At 35.8% G+C, this 17,593-nt stretch overlaps 1 protein-coding gene across 3 annotated transcripts in view; it reads right to left on the bottom strand.

Annotated features, from left to right (window-relative positions):
- Positions 1-17,593, bottom strand: part of LOC114154878 (netrin receptor UNC5C-like) — a 205,206-nt gene that overhangs the window by 46,508 nt on the left and 141,105 nt on the right. For all 3 annotated transcript variants that reach the window (XM_028034349.1, XM_028034347.1, XM_028034348.1), the window contains exons 5-7: positions 3,650-3,830; positions 1,546-1,713; positions 1,230-1,394 (exon numbers count right to left, since the gene is read on the bottom strand). In XM_028034349.1, the coding sequence (XP_027890150.1) occupies positions 1,230-1,394; positions 1,546-1,713; positions 3,650-3,830 (514 nt within the window). The remainder of the gene's footprint in view (positions 1-1,229; positions 1,395-1,545; positions 1,714-3,649; positions 3,831-17,593) is intronic.

The following is a 17,593-nucleotide window of genomic DNA, read 5'->3' on the forward strand; positions in this document are numbered from 1 at the left end:
AGAAATAAAATCCATTTTGACAATATGTTTATGAGACAGAAAGTAATGAAAAGCTGGTGACTGTAGGAGAAAAGTGAGCTGACACATGAGCAGGTAATGAGGAAAGACGACAGAATACGTCTGAGAATTATACAAGAAATGAAGTCTCAACATATGAGAAGGCTACCTCTACTACAATTAGTGCAGAGAAAAATAGACTGGAATATGGTGGTATTTATAAGTAATATATTTAAAAAGGAAAGATCAGAACATCACTAACCCTCCTTCAGTCCAAGTGTGACGCTCAGGAGAGCAGGAAATGTCACAGTCAGACAGCGGGGAAGTGATGGGGGCTTTCCCGTGAGACAGCCAGTTTCCGAAAACACTGTCATGTGTAGTCACCTGAGTTCCCAATCGTCAACCATAGCATTCAGCTGTATTTATCTAATTCTCAAAAAAAAAAGTTGTAAAACTGTGCACAGGGTAAAAAATCCAAATTACCCCATTTCTTAAAAATATGTTAGGTTTAATATTATTAAAACCGACTGTTCAAACATTACATTTATATAGAAAGTACAAATGCATATATCAATTGTCATCACAGTTGTTATCCCTGAGCTGAATTTATGGCCAAAACCAAAACTTTTCCAAGGCAAATATATTCGCTTTATATTCCTAAGAAATACTACATCAAATTTGAAGAAACATTTGGAGTTGCAGCACATTCAAACTGACAGAGCAAGTTCCAACAGGTAGTGTGAAGAACAAAACTGTGACTAAAAACCTGGAGGACCCCCGCAGTCCTAAAAACAAAAGTTGGACTTTACTGCAAAACCAGTAAATGGGGGAGAGTTGAAGAAGCTGGTCAGATGGGATGTAGTAAAGAAAATATTGGCTGATTCACTCTGGTTGTCATTTATTAAGCTGGTGTGGCTGAGGCTGTAGTTGGCAGCTGCTGAAGGTAACTAATAAAGTAACTTGCAATCTGACTTAGTTACTTTTAAAATCAAGTAATAAGTAAAGTAAATAAGTACGTTTTTCAAAGAGTAACCAGAAACCAGGTTAGTTTTTGAAGGTAACTATGCCATCACCGGTTACAGCTAATCAGTTAATATTCTCTGTCTACTATAGGCAAAACTGATGGTGAAATTCTGGTTTAGAGCCACAGATACTCCAAATAAATCAAATTAAAGAGCATAAATTTTAGTCATGCATCTAGTTTCTTTTGATTATATTTTCGGACAACTTACTTTGCATACAGAGCCCATCGGTACAGTTTTGAGACTGGAGCACCAGGCCCTCACAATCCTTTCCACCATTTTTAGGTGCAGGGTTGTTGCACTCTCTTCTCCTGTACTGAGTGCACTCTGTCCCACAGGCTGACCACTTACTCCAGTCTGTCCAGACTCCATCCACTATTGATGAATCAAAGGTGAAAGAAGTTAAGCCAGTTATAAGTAAAATAGTGTGGAAAATGTGGCAAGTGTAATAGATAAACTCTGAGGATGAAGGACAATTTTCCAGATAGGACAACACAGAATCTGATCAAACAAAAAATACAATTACCAGTGCACAGTGTGGTGCAGGGTAGCTTCTGTATGGCCTGTCCATCACAAGGCAGTCCTCCATTAAGAGGAGCGGGGTTGGTGCAGCTTCTGGTTCGTTTCTGGAAGCCTCGTCCACAGCGACTGTTACAAGGGGACCACTCTGTCCATGTTGACCAGCCACCGTTTACTGCAGCAAAATAGAACAATCATTTAAATGAGTGAAAATTGAAAGACTCATTATAAGCTAAAAGTGACATTAGAATGATTATTCTTGATAATCTTGATGACACTGGACAAAATGTAATGTTTTTGTTGCTTATTTTATAATTGGTTATTGCGTTATGTTTTTGTCATGTAAAGTACTTTGAACTGCCTATTTGCTCAAATGTGCTTTACAAATAATTGGTTCTTTTGTGAACCAATTATTTGTACACACAAAATTACCTGATTTATTGTGCTTTGGCTTTCTTATGGAAGAATGGGTCACTGACAGGATTAAGTAGATTACCAAGTGACAGAAAAATCTTTGAAAAATAATCAGGGGAAATATAATCTAGCAACAAACCTAAAATATTGCTCAGGACAAATAATGAGAAAAGTCTGCATGACTGGAAGCAAAATAAAAAGGAATATATAAAAATACGCTAATTTGTTAACAAATCTAACTCATTCTTTCTTAAAAGTAGTAGCTTATGATAAACAGTGCAAGCTTCCAAGAGAAAGAAAACATATCTTCATAAGAATACATAATCATATTTAGTCAATTCCCAATACATACAAAATCCAACATTCTCATCCATATTGTTTAATTTTAGAAATAGTTGCAAACATTAAAAATATTTCAAAATCTTAGAATTTATTTTGCCTATTTTATATGTACATGTGAATACTTACAAACAATATTTCCTTTCAGAATTTTATTATTTTCTATGACCACTATTGTGTTTTAGATATTATGTGCCAACGACAGTAAAAAAAAAAAAAAATCTGTTGCAAAAAAATAAAACTGCCAGAAAAACCTCATTCAGGTTAAAACAGAAAGAGTCAGAAAAAAAACCCAGAAAGAAAGGTTGTCATGTGAAGAGGCAGAGTGGGTTGAGGTTGGAGTTTGGCAGCTTTGTCTCTACCTTGTAAAAAATGTGCTCATTCCTATTCTAAAGTTCAATTAGAAGCTAAGCTTTTGACTATGCAGTTAATTAAGATAGAGACACGTATTGCTATTTTTGATTTTCTTTTTACTTCTGACCTCACCTTTTTGTCTTTTATCTATAGCTGTTTCAATTTTTCCCTCCTTATCTTTCTGTGTTTTTTTTCTATTTCACCTTGTCAACATTGTCAGCCAAGCCTATATGGCGGCAAGAAGATTGGACCACAGATTGAACAATCTATTTCTGTAAGGATACATCAGTGTCAAACCTCTCCATCTCTTGCTGTCTGTATTGAACAGGAACACACGCTCAGTTATTTTGATTGAAACACTCCAGAATAAAGTCAGTGTTACATTTGAGATAGACATTCTGTATGTGCATGTGCTTATAACTAGTTTTTTTCTTTTCTATATATGTTAGGTTTTTGTCGCCTCAAAATTTCTTCTATTGTCTTATAAAAGACTGCCATGAGCAAGGATTGCTTTTCAGCTCAGAATCGCAAAAGCATCACCTGAAGAACACTGCCTGAAAAAAAAAAACAATAACAACCATATAACCAATCTGTGAAATTCTGGACAATATTGTATCATTATTTTCTGCATGTGTTACAGGGTAAATGAATATGCAGCACAATTCATTCATAGAGCTGAGAGTCTTTGCAGAAAACATGCATTTGGAAAGACCCACTATTATAATTAAAAATGTGGGACTGGGGAGCAGGGTAATTATGAGTGGGGTAAGTGGTGCTTAATTGGGTGAGGTTAAAGTTAAAGTTTGATGAGAACATGAGGCTAAATAAAAAGAAAAATGAATTACAGAACAGGATGTATAAAACGTCCTGTTCAAGCAAAGAAAAGAGAAGTCAATAAAGATGAAAAAAAGCATTCTAGCATTCATGAGATAGTGCTAATAATTCTTTAAAACAATTTCTGTGGTCCAAATACAAGATCTATGCAAACAAGCCTGCAAACTTACCATAAACAATAACAGTGGCTGTCGTACTTCGTCTCTTGGCCACAATGTTCTTAGCTACACATGTATAGTTGGCTGTGTCAGACAGACGTGCCTGCTTAATGATCAAGTTGTGGTCAATGGTGATATAAAAGTTTCTGTCTTCTGCTGGGTCGATTATTTCTTCATTCTTTAACCACTCCACCTGGGAAACAGAAAAAACAAAAACATCTGTGCAAAGGTTTGAATAAATAAAAACAATAAGTAAAATTGAGTTAATGTGAAAACTTATATATATATATGCCAATAGGGATATGCCTTTTTGGTAAAAGGACAATACCTGAAGTAAAAGCTGTAGCTCAAATAATAAACACCAATATGCATTTTGAAATCAAAGTAATTTTTGGGAACATGTGAGCAAACACTATACAAATGCCCTCTCCTAATTTTAATGCCATCACAAAATGTGAACTGTTGCTACTGGCTGTTGCTTCAACCTTTTCAAGTTGAGGTAGCTCACGAATCTAACCACTCTGTTGGAAAAGCCTCATCGTCAATTTTTAAAATGCAAAGAGGGAATTTTGATTACCAGCATGCTCCAGGATTCTCCTAAGGAATCCATTCATTGCCCTGCAGGCTCTCAACCAAACCAAGCCAACATAATGGCAGTTTTTGCTTTCGTTAGCAGATTTTCCGGCTTTAAAGTCACCAGCTGAGATGGCAGGTTCACTTCTTGGATTCCCAGAGGTCTCACAATGAGATACATAATCAAGATCTCCTTTCAGCAATGACTGTCTGCTAACTTACATCACAGCTGCATACTGTAGAAATAGCTTGCTTACTAAATCTGGCTAATTCTTGACCAAACAAAAAATCCTGGTTCTAAGCTGTGAAAAAAAAAGCATTTTATTTTGCCAGAATGCATTGGCTTTAATTTAGACACTATGGCTATTTACCATGGTGTCCTTACACTCTATGTATTCACTTTGATAGAGAGCACATACTGTAGTTTATGTGGTGTTTAGTGCTTCTCTTGCATACTTAAGCTTTCCACATTGTCAGCAAGGAGGAAAGTTTCAAAAATAATTATATAAAAACAAGGCACACCGACAAGACAACAGAGGTGGGTGAATTTCTCAATTTATTTAATCACAATTCCATATGGAATATCATGTAAATAATATAGTCTCATAAGAATCAAACTTTTTAAGACATTAAATTTAAACACTAAATTTTTAGTCTGTGCAGTTATGTAGCCTATGTGATTTTTTTTTTACTTTAAATTTGCCAAGAGAAAATTCACATGCAAAAATTTAATCTTAAAAAAAGTCAAATTCTAATGAGAATTTGACTTTATTTATAGCTAAAAATAACAAGAATGTCTATTTTTGTATCGAGTGGACCCTTTAATGTGGAATTCGAAAATTGTGGAGATAAAAAATGCTTCGAACATATGCTTTCACAAGGTACTTTGGATGAAGGGTAAGACAGCAGTAAACTGTTCTATTTATGAGCCTAATCACATTTCCTGAGTGCTGTATTTACTGGTCCAAACCCTCATAAATTCAGCCCATCCAATCTTTATAGTAGGAACATAAACATTCAAGCTGTGGTATTCAATTCATACCGTTTAATTTCCTCCTCCTTTCACATTAGGAAATGGAAATTTCAGATGCAGAAAGAAAAATTAATTCTGTGTAATTCTTCATGTTTAGTGCCTGCTCAGGTTTGGCAGAGACTTATCCTTCTCAGTTATTCCAGTTGCTTCTTTCTCTGATCTATAAAACTCTGGAAGAACACTTTGGTAACCACTGCAGACCAGAACTGTCAATCTAAAGTAAACTGCAGTGTGACCTTTCAGTTTCCATTAATGCATTCCTTAGTAGTTAAAAAATCAAAATCACCTCAATACACGAAGCCTGTGCACTAAAGCAAGGAATTGGACTTTGGTTTGGCTTCACTCTCTTCAAACACATTTGATCTTTCCTACCAACAGCCATCACTATCTACAATAACTCTGAAGAATCTAAATTAATAAGTTACGGCAATATCTAATTTCCCTTTGGGATCAAGAAAGTAATTTCAAATTTGAATATGAATTTGAATTTAGAATATAAACATACAAAAGAGGCAACAAAAATGTATTTTCTTCTTGAATGGGGAAAATGTTAGACATTTCTGTGTCTTGATTGATAAAGATAATTTATTAGATGGTAGAGGTCAGTTCCAAAGTGAGTAAGATCATCAATGGTTTGGCTGAGTGACTTCAGGACATCATATTATTAACTGTTACAATAACATTTCTCAGGCCAGATATATGTAGTATAGTTTAACCAAAGGCCAAAGGCTTATAATCACTACATTTAATTTAAACAACCTTAGAAACCACATTAAATTCCTCTTAAAAAGTGTTTGATTATTTCCAAAGATAATCTAAATCGTCTACAATATTTTTTTATTTACTGCTTTATTGAAATGCTGAGATAAGGTGAATACAAATGACCAAAAAAATATTTAAGCATGAATTTCTTATGTTTTTCTTCACAATATGATAATCTAGCTGATCCTTGTGGTAATACGAGTTAATGCTGGTTGTGAGTTGTTGTGTGATAATGCGCTGAAAATAGCTGCGATCTTTGATGACTTGTGAAGGTTGAAGCCTGTCAGACTGATGTGTGCTCTGGTGGCTTCAGACAAAGGGACCACATGTGGTTGCAAGCCTACCATTACCGGGGCATCATTAGCCACAGCTGGTGTTGGAGTGTCAGAGGGGGTGTACATTTGCGTGTATGTGTGTGAATGGCAGACGGTGGCTGACTGGATCAAATCAACCCTAAGGGAAAGTGGATATTTGTTGTTTTAACTTTTGCCCCATTTCACCTGTCTCTTTTGCTTTAGAAACACAGCACAAGCACAGTTTCATACAGGCACAAACAAAAGGATAAAAACATAATAAATAATAGAATTTTACTGCTCACCTTCATTTGATATATACCTATATCTAAGAAAGTTATTTGGTTAACTATGCAGTAATTCACAGTGTTTTAATGCTGCTAATATTTTAAATGGACAACTAAAGCAGTAGCTTCTGCACTAGTTGGGCGTCATATGCGGCACATATATGCGTAAATAAAGCACTAGCAAAGTTGCAAAGATACAAATCTTTGTAAAAAACAAAATCTGTTTTTTTAATTTCCCTTTCTGCTAAATCCAGAGGATCAAACTGTCAATGCTTGAAGATGGAAAAAAAGTATATTTCTCAGTAAAACACTGATAGAAAAGAATATTTCCCATATATCATGTGTGGTGAAGAGCAAAAAAAATCTAGATATGTAAATGCTCTCATGGGTTTCAATGTTATCTGGAAAAATGATGAAACAGAACGATTTAATGCATTTCACATCTATTGAGATATTGTTCTGTTTGGCAGCCGAACAAAGCCTCAGCTGGAGTGGGAGATAAAAGCAGACCAAGATACAGAGATGTATGTTTGCTTCCTTTTGTTTGAGCAACGGAAAACGTTTTGAACTGCAAAGCTTCATGACATATCTGCTGCTCAGAGGAGGAACATCATAGTCACACAGTGTCACTGAGAAAAACACAAAATAAAACTTGCAAAAGAAAACCAAATGGGTAGACCACAGTGCAAGGAGTAAGATAAACAGTAAAGAATATCTATGAGCCAAATGCTAAAATGCGACAAGCTTTGTGGAGACACTACAAAGACTCTCATGTGGGAGTTGATAAGAACTCTGAGATATGGGAAAGTGTGGTGGCGAATTCTAACATTAATATTCCATAGCAGCAGTTTCACTGCAAGGGGCATGACAAAACACAAAATCAACTAATTACAACAAAGCGTGATTCTGCAATGAAACCATGGAAAAATTACTGTTCAGCATATTTATTTGTGAAGCCGTGTGTTTGTGTGTGTGTGGGTAATTGAAGTGTTAATATGCATGTTCGTCACTGAGGATTATCCTCTTGATTAACTATATTATGTGGATCTGTATAAGTCTACAGATGAGTGGGTTAAAGAGCTCTCCAAGTGATTAATCAACCAATGTGTGGGTGTTTCCATGTTTTAATAATCCGAAGAACCCCACCTCCTGCTTCAGGAAATGGCGTCACCTTCTTTATTTGCAAAGTGTGTTGGATGGCAGAAAATAAAGCAACTGGAAGGAGATTTGAGACATTTTAGAAATAACTCTAAAAGTTAAAAAAAAAAGTACTTTATTTCCTTAATGACATCAGTTTAACTTTTTGATTAATTCATCTTAAAGAAAATCATTAGGGCCAAGTTTATACTTTATTATTTCAAACCAAAATATATTCTTGGGGTTTTGCTTCTCAACCAATGTAAAATGTGTTAAAATAGTTACTGGATATTAACCAGTCAATATTTTTGAGGCATCATATGATTTAAATGACTTTTAGGTTTACATCCTGGCAACAAGCCAGGGTAGCTTTGCAATGCTTTTGTAATTAATATTATATTAGGGTGATGTTCACCAAGCACAACATGGTGCTTGCTGAGCCTAATACACCAATCACAAAAATGACAGAATAGAAGGCTGTGGCATTTAAATAACACTCCCTTTGCTCACTCCATACTGTTATGCTACCAGTAGCAAGATGAACCATTTATATAAGACAGGATGGGTCCATTTTTGTTTAATATTGTTCACACCAAACGGGTAAACCACAGTGCAAGGGGTAACATTCATCTGAATGTTACAGCCAAAACCAAACTTGATAAATTCTTTCAATCTTTTTTTCAGGTTTTGGTGAGCCGGTGCACATTTTTGGTGACATTAGTAGCACCTGGTGTGATTTTCAATTCATACAGCCCATCTGATTTCAGGTTTGACGTTCTGTGTTTAGACAGTCTGATTTTAATGACCCATTGAGATTCCCTGCATTTACCATTCTCTAAACATTAGAGATGGTTGTGTTAAAATTACTTTACTTTTCAAAATACTCAGAGTAGGCATATTTAATAGACTGGTACTTCTGTTTACACACACAGAAAAACACAAGGTTTGCTTTTTAAATGTATTTTAGCCCTATTAACAATAATTTAATCCACTACTGTCAACTAATATTTGAAAGTTTTGCCTTACAGCTTTTATGTGAGGTGCAGAAAATATAGTGAACCATATCACATTTCCACACACTTTAAGAGATATTATCAGCTTTAAAAGGGAAGCAGCCCCATAACCCTTCCTATCCTGGAGCAAGTGTATTCAGATATTTGAGTACATCTTGGCCAGATGTCCCATGTGCATTGTTATTGACTGGGAGTAGTACCTATAGCACCATTACCATAATTGCCTTACATGTTTCTATTATCAAACATTCACATTTTCTAGTTTACTCACAAGAAAACCACACAAACGCAACAAAATCACCACAGGCAACTCAGTCAAATCAGCAGCAGATACAGCAACACTGACTAAAAACAGACCAAAGAGACATAAATGTAAGAAACAAAAAGATATGAATACAGAAAGATAAAAGAAAGGCAGAAGGGTGAGGCAAGAGCATATAGAAAAGGATAATAGTTAAGAGACAGAAGGAAGCAGAAAGTGAGAGCAGCTGGAAGGAAACACATTGAGGAGGGAACCGATACAGGCATCAGCAGGGTTAGAGGAAACGACAGGATGAGAGATGGGTCTTGGCAGAGAAGACCATCTATCTTTCTCTTCTGCTGTCATCAGCTTTCTTGACACAAACCCAGACAATTGGCCATAACTGTCCGCATGTGTTTATCTGTGGATAATACCAACATACACACACAGAAAAACACAGACACTACCCACACCCTGATGTGTTGCTAAGTAGAATAGTAATCAAGCTATTCATTAGCGCAGTAACAAAGGCCATTACTGGCTAATCAACGATCTTCAAACTCAATCGAGAAAAGCTAATAGAAATTTAATCCAACAGTGCGCCTGGCAGTGGGGGAAGTTTGTGTGTGAGGGTGTCTGTGTTGATATTAGACAAAATAGTTAGCCTATTGTGAGAACACTTTGTGGCTTTAAACAATTAACAGAGTATTAGAATACTAAAATAATACTATTATACTGTATATATATATATATACAGAGTATATGAGCTAACTTTGGGGTTCATAAGTATTCAGGTGCCTTTACTCTGACAAACATAAATAATACATTCAGAAATAACCAGGTTAATAACTACAGACTTGATCTTACAGAATGCTGCTCAGTAAAAATTCATCCACATTATTGGCATGTACTGTAGAATGAGCATGCATAACAAAATGTAATATACCACCAAGTAGTCCTTAGTGATTAGTTATTTTGTCCACACTGATATTCTGATCAAGACATGGCCGTTTACCTAAACTTACTGATCTGTCAAAGAAATGGCTTTAATCAGAGGAGCAGCCAAGAGATCAATTGTAACTGCAGGAGCTGCAGAGATCCACAGCTCCGATGGATGAAACAAAAAAGTTAAAATTGATGTGAAGGTTAACCTTCAATAAGAACAAATATCCTACACATATAGTCAGAGCTATAGTGGCGCGGTGAACATCGAAGCATATTTATGTGCTTCGATGTTAGAAAAGCATAATCTGTGAAAAGACTTGAGACTGGTGTTCAGGTTTGCTCTCTTTTCGATATGACAAAGAGTGAGCTACTAGACAAGTTTTGATAGTTTTTTTTCTGTGTTTGTTTAGTAACATACAAATGAAGGACAGAAAACAGAAATTGTGAAGCATGAAGCTACAGCTTATATTGCCTCTGCTAGAATTTTAAGTCAAATTTGAGAGTTAACATGAAAATAAAAAATTCAAACCATTTTTGCAAAATTCAATTTCAAACAACCTTCACTGTAATATTTGTCATAATATTTGACAAAAAGAATGAGAAAAAAAATGATCAAAAAAAGCTTAAGATGCTGTCTTTCATTCCACCTGAATTATGTTTTACTTTGTGTTGGTCTATCCAATAAAATCCCATTAAAATACAATTAAGTTAAGGGTTGTGACATGACAAAATATGAAAATGGTATAAATACTTTTGCAAGGCACCGTAGATCATTTTAAATCCTCATTTCTAATGATAGTTCTACAATTTTACTTCTAGTGGTCTTTTGTCTGCACATCTGGATCTTATGAAACAGCCTGATGTACAGATATTAAAAATTCAGCTTCTGTGTGAATCTTTAAGCATCACCTCTTAAGTAGTGTAATTTACAACTGTACAAGTAGCAACTATTGATTTGATAAAGCAAGCTGAAACAAATGAGATTTGTAGGGAACACATAGTGTGTGTGGGTGTTCATTCTCTTTAATTCACTTCCTCCAATTTGAACATTAAACCTTCTAGTTGGCAGCATTCTAGGAAATACAAATGGCCACATTTTTGTGCCAAGAGGACCTTGCTTAATTGTCCTTTCAACTTTAAGATCTGTACAACACACCCTCATCCCAACACCATGTTTCTTCCTACCAGCACTTTTTCCACATGAATCTAATTTCCTTTTCATCCACTCCACCATAAACTACATTTTCCAAACATTGCCTCTCCAATAAAGATTTTGTTTATGTGTTTAAATGTAGAAGGAACATTTAACAATAAGAGTGAGAGTAGGGCAGTCTGCGTTCAGGCTCCAAACAAAAGCACCATGCTTAATAATTGAACAAATGATTTAAAGAACAAATAAGGCAGCAAATAAAGCCATTTCTCTAGCATAAGTGTGGCAAGCTGACACAAGCACATAACCAAACGTGTAAAGACAAGATTTTGCTAAATTATGTCAAACACAGTCACAAGAAAACAGACTGTATTTAAGATAAAATGTCAACATTTGTGCTGGAACCCATAACACTTGGTATGAATAATCAATGCATTACTTCCATTGTGTGATGTGTGCTCTCCAGCACACATCACACACATCCACCAACATTATATTTGTACCATTTCACATCACTGTCTTAATTGGCCATATGTCCTGGTGTTTCCGTCTGCGTCTTCTCCACGCTTGGGAGGTGATTAGGACAGTTCTGCTGCCCAGTGCTTCTGTGGGGAATTCACTGCAGCCAGTAGCACCACAGCAATACATTACACACTGTGAGTGGCCAGACTGGCAGATTGTGCAGGTTAACATAAGGTCACTATGGATATATATGGGACTCAAGGCGGAGAGTATGCTTGTGTACACGTGTGTGCGCGCGTATGTGTGTGTGTCAACATGGGATTTCAGAAGCTCTGACAGCTTAATTAATTAGATCCAAGCAAGTGACATAAAGACCCAATTAACCGTGCTGACATAACTGGGTTGCCATCAACAATAACCCCTTAATGAAGTTCTGGAAAGACATATCCTACTCTAAACTAGATTTAGAGTGGATAACTTTTTTCAAGTTTTTAAGCATTTATATGTTGAACAATGACAAAAAGGAGAGCATAGTAACTTTCCCTTATCCCATTACAATTATAAACTTCAGTAGACTAACTCAAAGCACACCATAAATGTGAAGTTAAAGAAAAATTATAGCGTGCCGTGGTGGCGTAGCGGTTAGCGCGACCCGTATTTGGAGGCCTTGAGTCCTTGACGCGGCCGTCGTGGGTTCGAGACCCGACGACCCCCTGGAGGGGTAAAGAAAAGAAAAATTATACATGGTTCTCGCTTTTCTTTTACAAATCAAAATCTAAACAGTGCAGGTGTATTTGTATTTAACACTTGTGGATTATGTCTCCACCAGCTTTTCACATACAAACTGAAATTTTTGCCTGTTGTTGTTGCAGAATATTTCAAGTTCAATCAGATTCAATGTATAGCACTTGTGAAAATCAGTCTTACTAATCATTCTCACACAGATTGAGGGCAATCCTTTGACTGGGCAATTCTAGCACATGGATTTTTTTCCCTACACCATTCCATTGTAGCTCTGTACAGTAAAAATAGTTCTAACTTTCTACAAACTGTGACAAGCTTCCCTGCTTGCACTGGAGACCAGCATCCCAAGAGCATACAACCTAAAAGTTTTATTGTGAAAAATATGTTTTAAGAGTGATATGTCATTTAACTTTTCTGCCAAACATTGTTTTTTGTATATTAAACAAAAATTAAATTTAACCATAGCAGATATGCCATTGTGTTTGCTGTGCCCTCTATATAACTTGTGGCAAACTTTACACTAAACTTCTTATGAACTCCAACTTAAAAAATGGCTTCCTTCTTGAAAGTCTTACACTGTTGCCAAATTTCACCAATACACACTTAATAGTTGTCCTGGCAACAAATTCAAGCATTTACTTTGTGAACCACTGTAGCTCCTCTAGAGTTAGAAAGGAGGTTTTTGGTTGATTGAGCAGTGCTCCATAAAATATTATAAGGTTTGGACGTTGTCTTATAATTTAAGTTTCCCCTAAACTTGTATGTTTTTTGATCTGTATGATCCAGTTTATATACTAATATTATAAAAACAAAAATCTTGGAGGCTTTCTAGGGATAGGTGTATTTATTGTGAGATTTTATATAGGAATCTGAGAGGAGAAGAGGTTGCATGCAAATATGCGGCACACTTTTTTTCATTTGTTAAAAGTTTTTGCAAATAAAATTTTCCTTCCACCTAACAACCATGGATTATTTTGTATTAATCAATTGCAAAACAAATCCTAACAAAACATATTGATATTTGTAGTTGGAACTGATTAACTAAGACATGTACTACAGCATACAGTATTTGATATTGTGTTTTGAACTGGTTTTACAAGCATGGTATCTAGCTAACTAAACATATTCAAATTAAGGCACACCGCAGATGAAATATTTTATGTGTTCTTTGTAGGAAGAAGACATATTATATATATATATATATATATATATTATGTGTATCACAGAGTAGGAAATACTCTCCAAGGTGTCCAGTACAGACAGAATCAGGACACAAGAGGACGCCTATTTGGACTGGGACAGCTTAACAGAGAGCTATTTATAACCCACTATTCTGCTGCAACATGGTACAAGTGATGATGTATGACTTGCATGTATGATACATGAGCACTATGTTACTCAGCTGTGACTTTTTTTTGTTCTTGCGTATTTTCACACTGCATCATTTATTATGCAACTCCCAGACATGCACTTTTTAAGGACTCACAAAACTTACCTCTGCCATGTTTACCTGAAATCTAACCAAGGTACATAAGAAGATGGTTAACAGAGGCATAAAGGGAAGTAGCTCACCACTAAAGGAGGTCACAGATGTTCTGAACAGAAAGCTTACATCGGTCTCTCCAGAGTGCACACAAACACACATGTGCACATGCTTACTCATACACGCCACTGTGTTACCACTGAGATTTAACACAGGTGCAGATGCTTCATAGTGATCTATTAGACTCACCCTCTACCGTCAACATTCAAGAGTGGAGAGGTGAAAAGATGAATGAGGAACAATCTCTAGAGAGTGTTGGAAAAAGAAAAGGTATTTCCACAGCAATGCTGAAGTAGAAAAAGAGAGAGACAGAGTAGGTGAGGCTGTGATAATGGTGAAGGAGGAAGAGGAAACAAGAGTCAGATAACTGTGGGTGATCCATTAAAACTAAGTTGACAATGTCAACAGATAGGGAAAGCAAGTAAGGAAGGATGGGACATAGAGGGAACAATGGAGAAAAAGACTGCAAAGGAATACAAACAGAAAAGTGAAAATATAAAGAAAATGTACAAAAGACAAATGCGGTATTTCTATACCATGTCAGGAACTGGGAAGAGAAAGAGCAGAAAAAGATGGAGTGGTAAAAGGGTGGAAAAGGGAGTAGAAAGGCTAGCTGTGGAAGATATGCTGAAGCAATTTATTAGGCTCCCATGCTTGGGAAAACAACAGCAGGAAAGTAAAAGTCATGTGAGGAATGCAAAGGCGAGAGCTAAGGGAATTGTGTAAAAAAAAAAATCAGCAAGACAATGAAGGTAGGTGAGAGTAGTAATTTACACTACAATGCATGTGTTAAAAAATGTGTGTGAAAATGTGTGTGAGCATGAAAAATCCAACATTAATACCAGCTTTTGCTAATTTTTCCAACTCATTTCGTCACGAAGTGGAGCCAGGCATTACATCGTGGAACTACCACTGTGGAAGATTGATTGATGGTCTGTCCTTTGGAGACATGGTGCAGGTGGTTGGTGAGATAATGGGAAAAAGATGTGCAGGAAGCACAAAAAAGAAGCGAAGACTCATGACTTAGAAACGGAAGTTTGAAACGCATGAAAAAGACCTCAAAAGACTGTGTGGGAATGACAAAAGCCACTGTGGCTGATACAGAGGACGATCCTGGTCCGTTGGGTGAATTACATGACTCATGTGGAAACTAATCCAAAGCATTTTTAAAATGTTTAGGGCACAAGCTATTTAAGAACACAATAAATATGACAACAGGGGTTTGCTATCATAAAGACAGATGAGCCTGATCTGTGAATCTAAGAAGCAGAGACAAACTTCTCCAATGGATCATTAAAATACAGAAAAAAACAGAGACTCTTTTTTTAATATTCTGAATTTCCTCATCATTGTTTTCTATCTTATCTTCAAGTTCTCATGTCCAACACCTAAGGGCCTGGTAGGTATTTGACTGTTTACAAAATGTGCAATTAATTTGTTTCTTTCTTAATTTGAAAGCCAATTATGGATGAAGAAGAAACAAAGCAGAACAGCCACTACACTGATACACAGAAATATGCAAAATAACTAATGAGAAAACCTTTTACAGAAAATATTCACTTTCTGGGAAAACAGCACTGATGGGTTAAGATGGGGGTGTCTGGGTGATAAAAATGGAAAATAAAGCCCTTATAAATTAAGGGCTTTATTTTCCATTCCACAAGTTGCAAGTTTTCCTGCAACTTGTCAGGAAAAGACAAGTTGCAAAAACACACAACTCTACTCAACGCCTCAGACATGTCGAGGGAACATTTCCCCAAACAGACGCTGACCCAGTAACAGCTAGAATTAAAATCAAAACCTAAAAACCATCAGGTAAAACTTCAAAAGGGAGCCACTTTGAGCTTGTCATAGAGGGAATAAAAGATTGTAATATAAAAATATTAAACTTACAAAAACCTACTGACAACTAACTTATTTGTTACTTTGTGTCTTTAGGTAGTTCTTACACTTAAATTTAACATACTTTAAAAGGTATTATTAAAGTGGACCATTATAAGTAATGGTCAGAAAGTTTATTAAACACTAAATATTATTTACTGACCATATTAATATGCTATAGATTCTTTGAACTTAACACAATCCTAGAAAGACATTTTATAACAGTTTTGGGAATTTTGTTAGGCCTGTTATAGTCATCATTTTACCTATAACTTTTTTCCTGCAGCTGTGAGCCAGTGTTAAAATGACTGACAAGTTATTAAATTATAGAACAGCCTTGTGCAGGCTCAGGGGTCAGTGCAGTGAAAGTTTTCATGTCTATGCTCCCTGTATTTATGTCCATGCTGTTTTCCGCCTTTGGACAATGATGTATTTTGCCTTTTCTACTGAGCTCTCTTGTTCCCTAAGAAGTAAAACAAGAATGTTCACAAAGGAATGAAAGAGAGTTCGTACATCTCAGGTGATGCATAATTCATAACAGTCTCAAAAATAAGGAAACTTGTTTAGGTTATTGTTTCTTACCAGTTACTAAAGGGCCAAACAAATTTCATATGTACAATAGATTAAAACTTCTAAATGAAACTAATTCAATGTGACATAGGGCACACTGATTGAACAGTCAGGGGAAATCTTTATTCATGTATTTTTTAAGCCAATAATTTCATCTTTGATGTAGACCTGCCTTCAACAAGACTGCCTTACCAGGTGACATATTTAAAATCACACATGCAATGCAAACATTAAACTACTAAAGAAAGAAAGTTAAGTGAGAAGAACTATGTGAAAAAGAGATTAAGATAAAAATTGAGGAAAAAAAACATAAATGAAAACTCCTCAAACTACTCAATTGACTTCGTCAAACTTATCAAAACATAGATATAAACATACTGAAAACTTTCTTAACTAAATTTAAAACAGCAAAGTGAAAAAGACTAACCAATAAGTTAAAGAATGAGGAAAAAAGTCACCAAACACAATCTAAAGGAACATTTTAAAACTCTTAAACTTGCTAGTCATGGTGTTATAGCACTAAGTACTGACCATGATGAAAAGGTCTGCAGCCAGGCAGTCTCTAAAAGCACCTTTTGTTCCTGCATAGGGTTTTGGGGAAGCAGGAAAAAGCCACAGTCTATTCCACTGGCCCAAACACAGTTTACGCCCTGGAAACATCACCAGCTGAAAACAGGTCTAACACAGCAACAGAAAACTATGCACACTCAAGCGCTATGTTTGTATATGTCAAAGCTGATTCACTGTAAAGTGTAGGAGTTCTGATGACACTCCATAATCATTAGAGCATGAAGAGGCTCTGGGCTGCTTGGGGGCATGCTAATCCTTTTTAATTGACTCTCAAACTCTCCAGTGTTATTAAAACCACCCAATAACAAAATCAGCTTTGCTTTATTAGCTTGGTCAGATGAATTATTTGAGACCATCCTGTTCATTTGTGTTGCATTCTTCAGTTCATTTACTATTCATGAATGAATGAGAACTAACCTAAAGAGAAATATCTTACTTGCCCACACCAATAGACCTTTTAATTCTAGTTTTCTAGAAATGAATTGTACACCAGAAAAAAATAAAACTGTCCAAGTAAAACTAATAACACAAAGAATTGAGATTCTACTCACAGTGCTACAAGAAAGTATCCACACCTCTTCACCTTATGCAATAAAATCAATTTGATCATGATTTTTCAATTCTCTGCATACAATATCCCATAATGTCAATGCAAAAATAGGTTTCTATAAAGATGTGTCATTTTATTGTTAAAAGCTTGGTGATACATGGCACTTGGAGTTCTGACAAGAGAAGTTTCTCTAACCATAACA

Source organism: Xiphophorus couchianus, chromosome 12 (assembly GCF_001444195.1).
Source record: "Xiphophorus couchianus chromosome 12, X_couchianus-1.0, whole genome shotgun sequence".
Taxonomy (NCBI): Eukaryota; Metazoa; Chordata; class Actinopteri; order Cyprinodontiformes; family Poeciliidae; genus Xiphophorus; species Xiphophorus couchianus.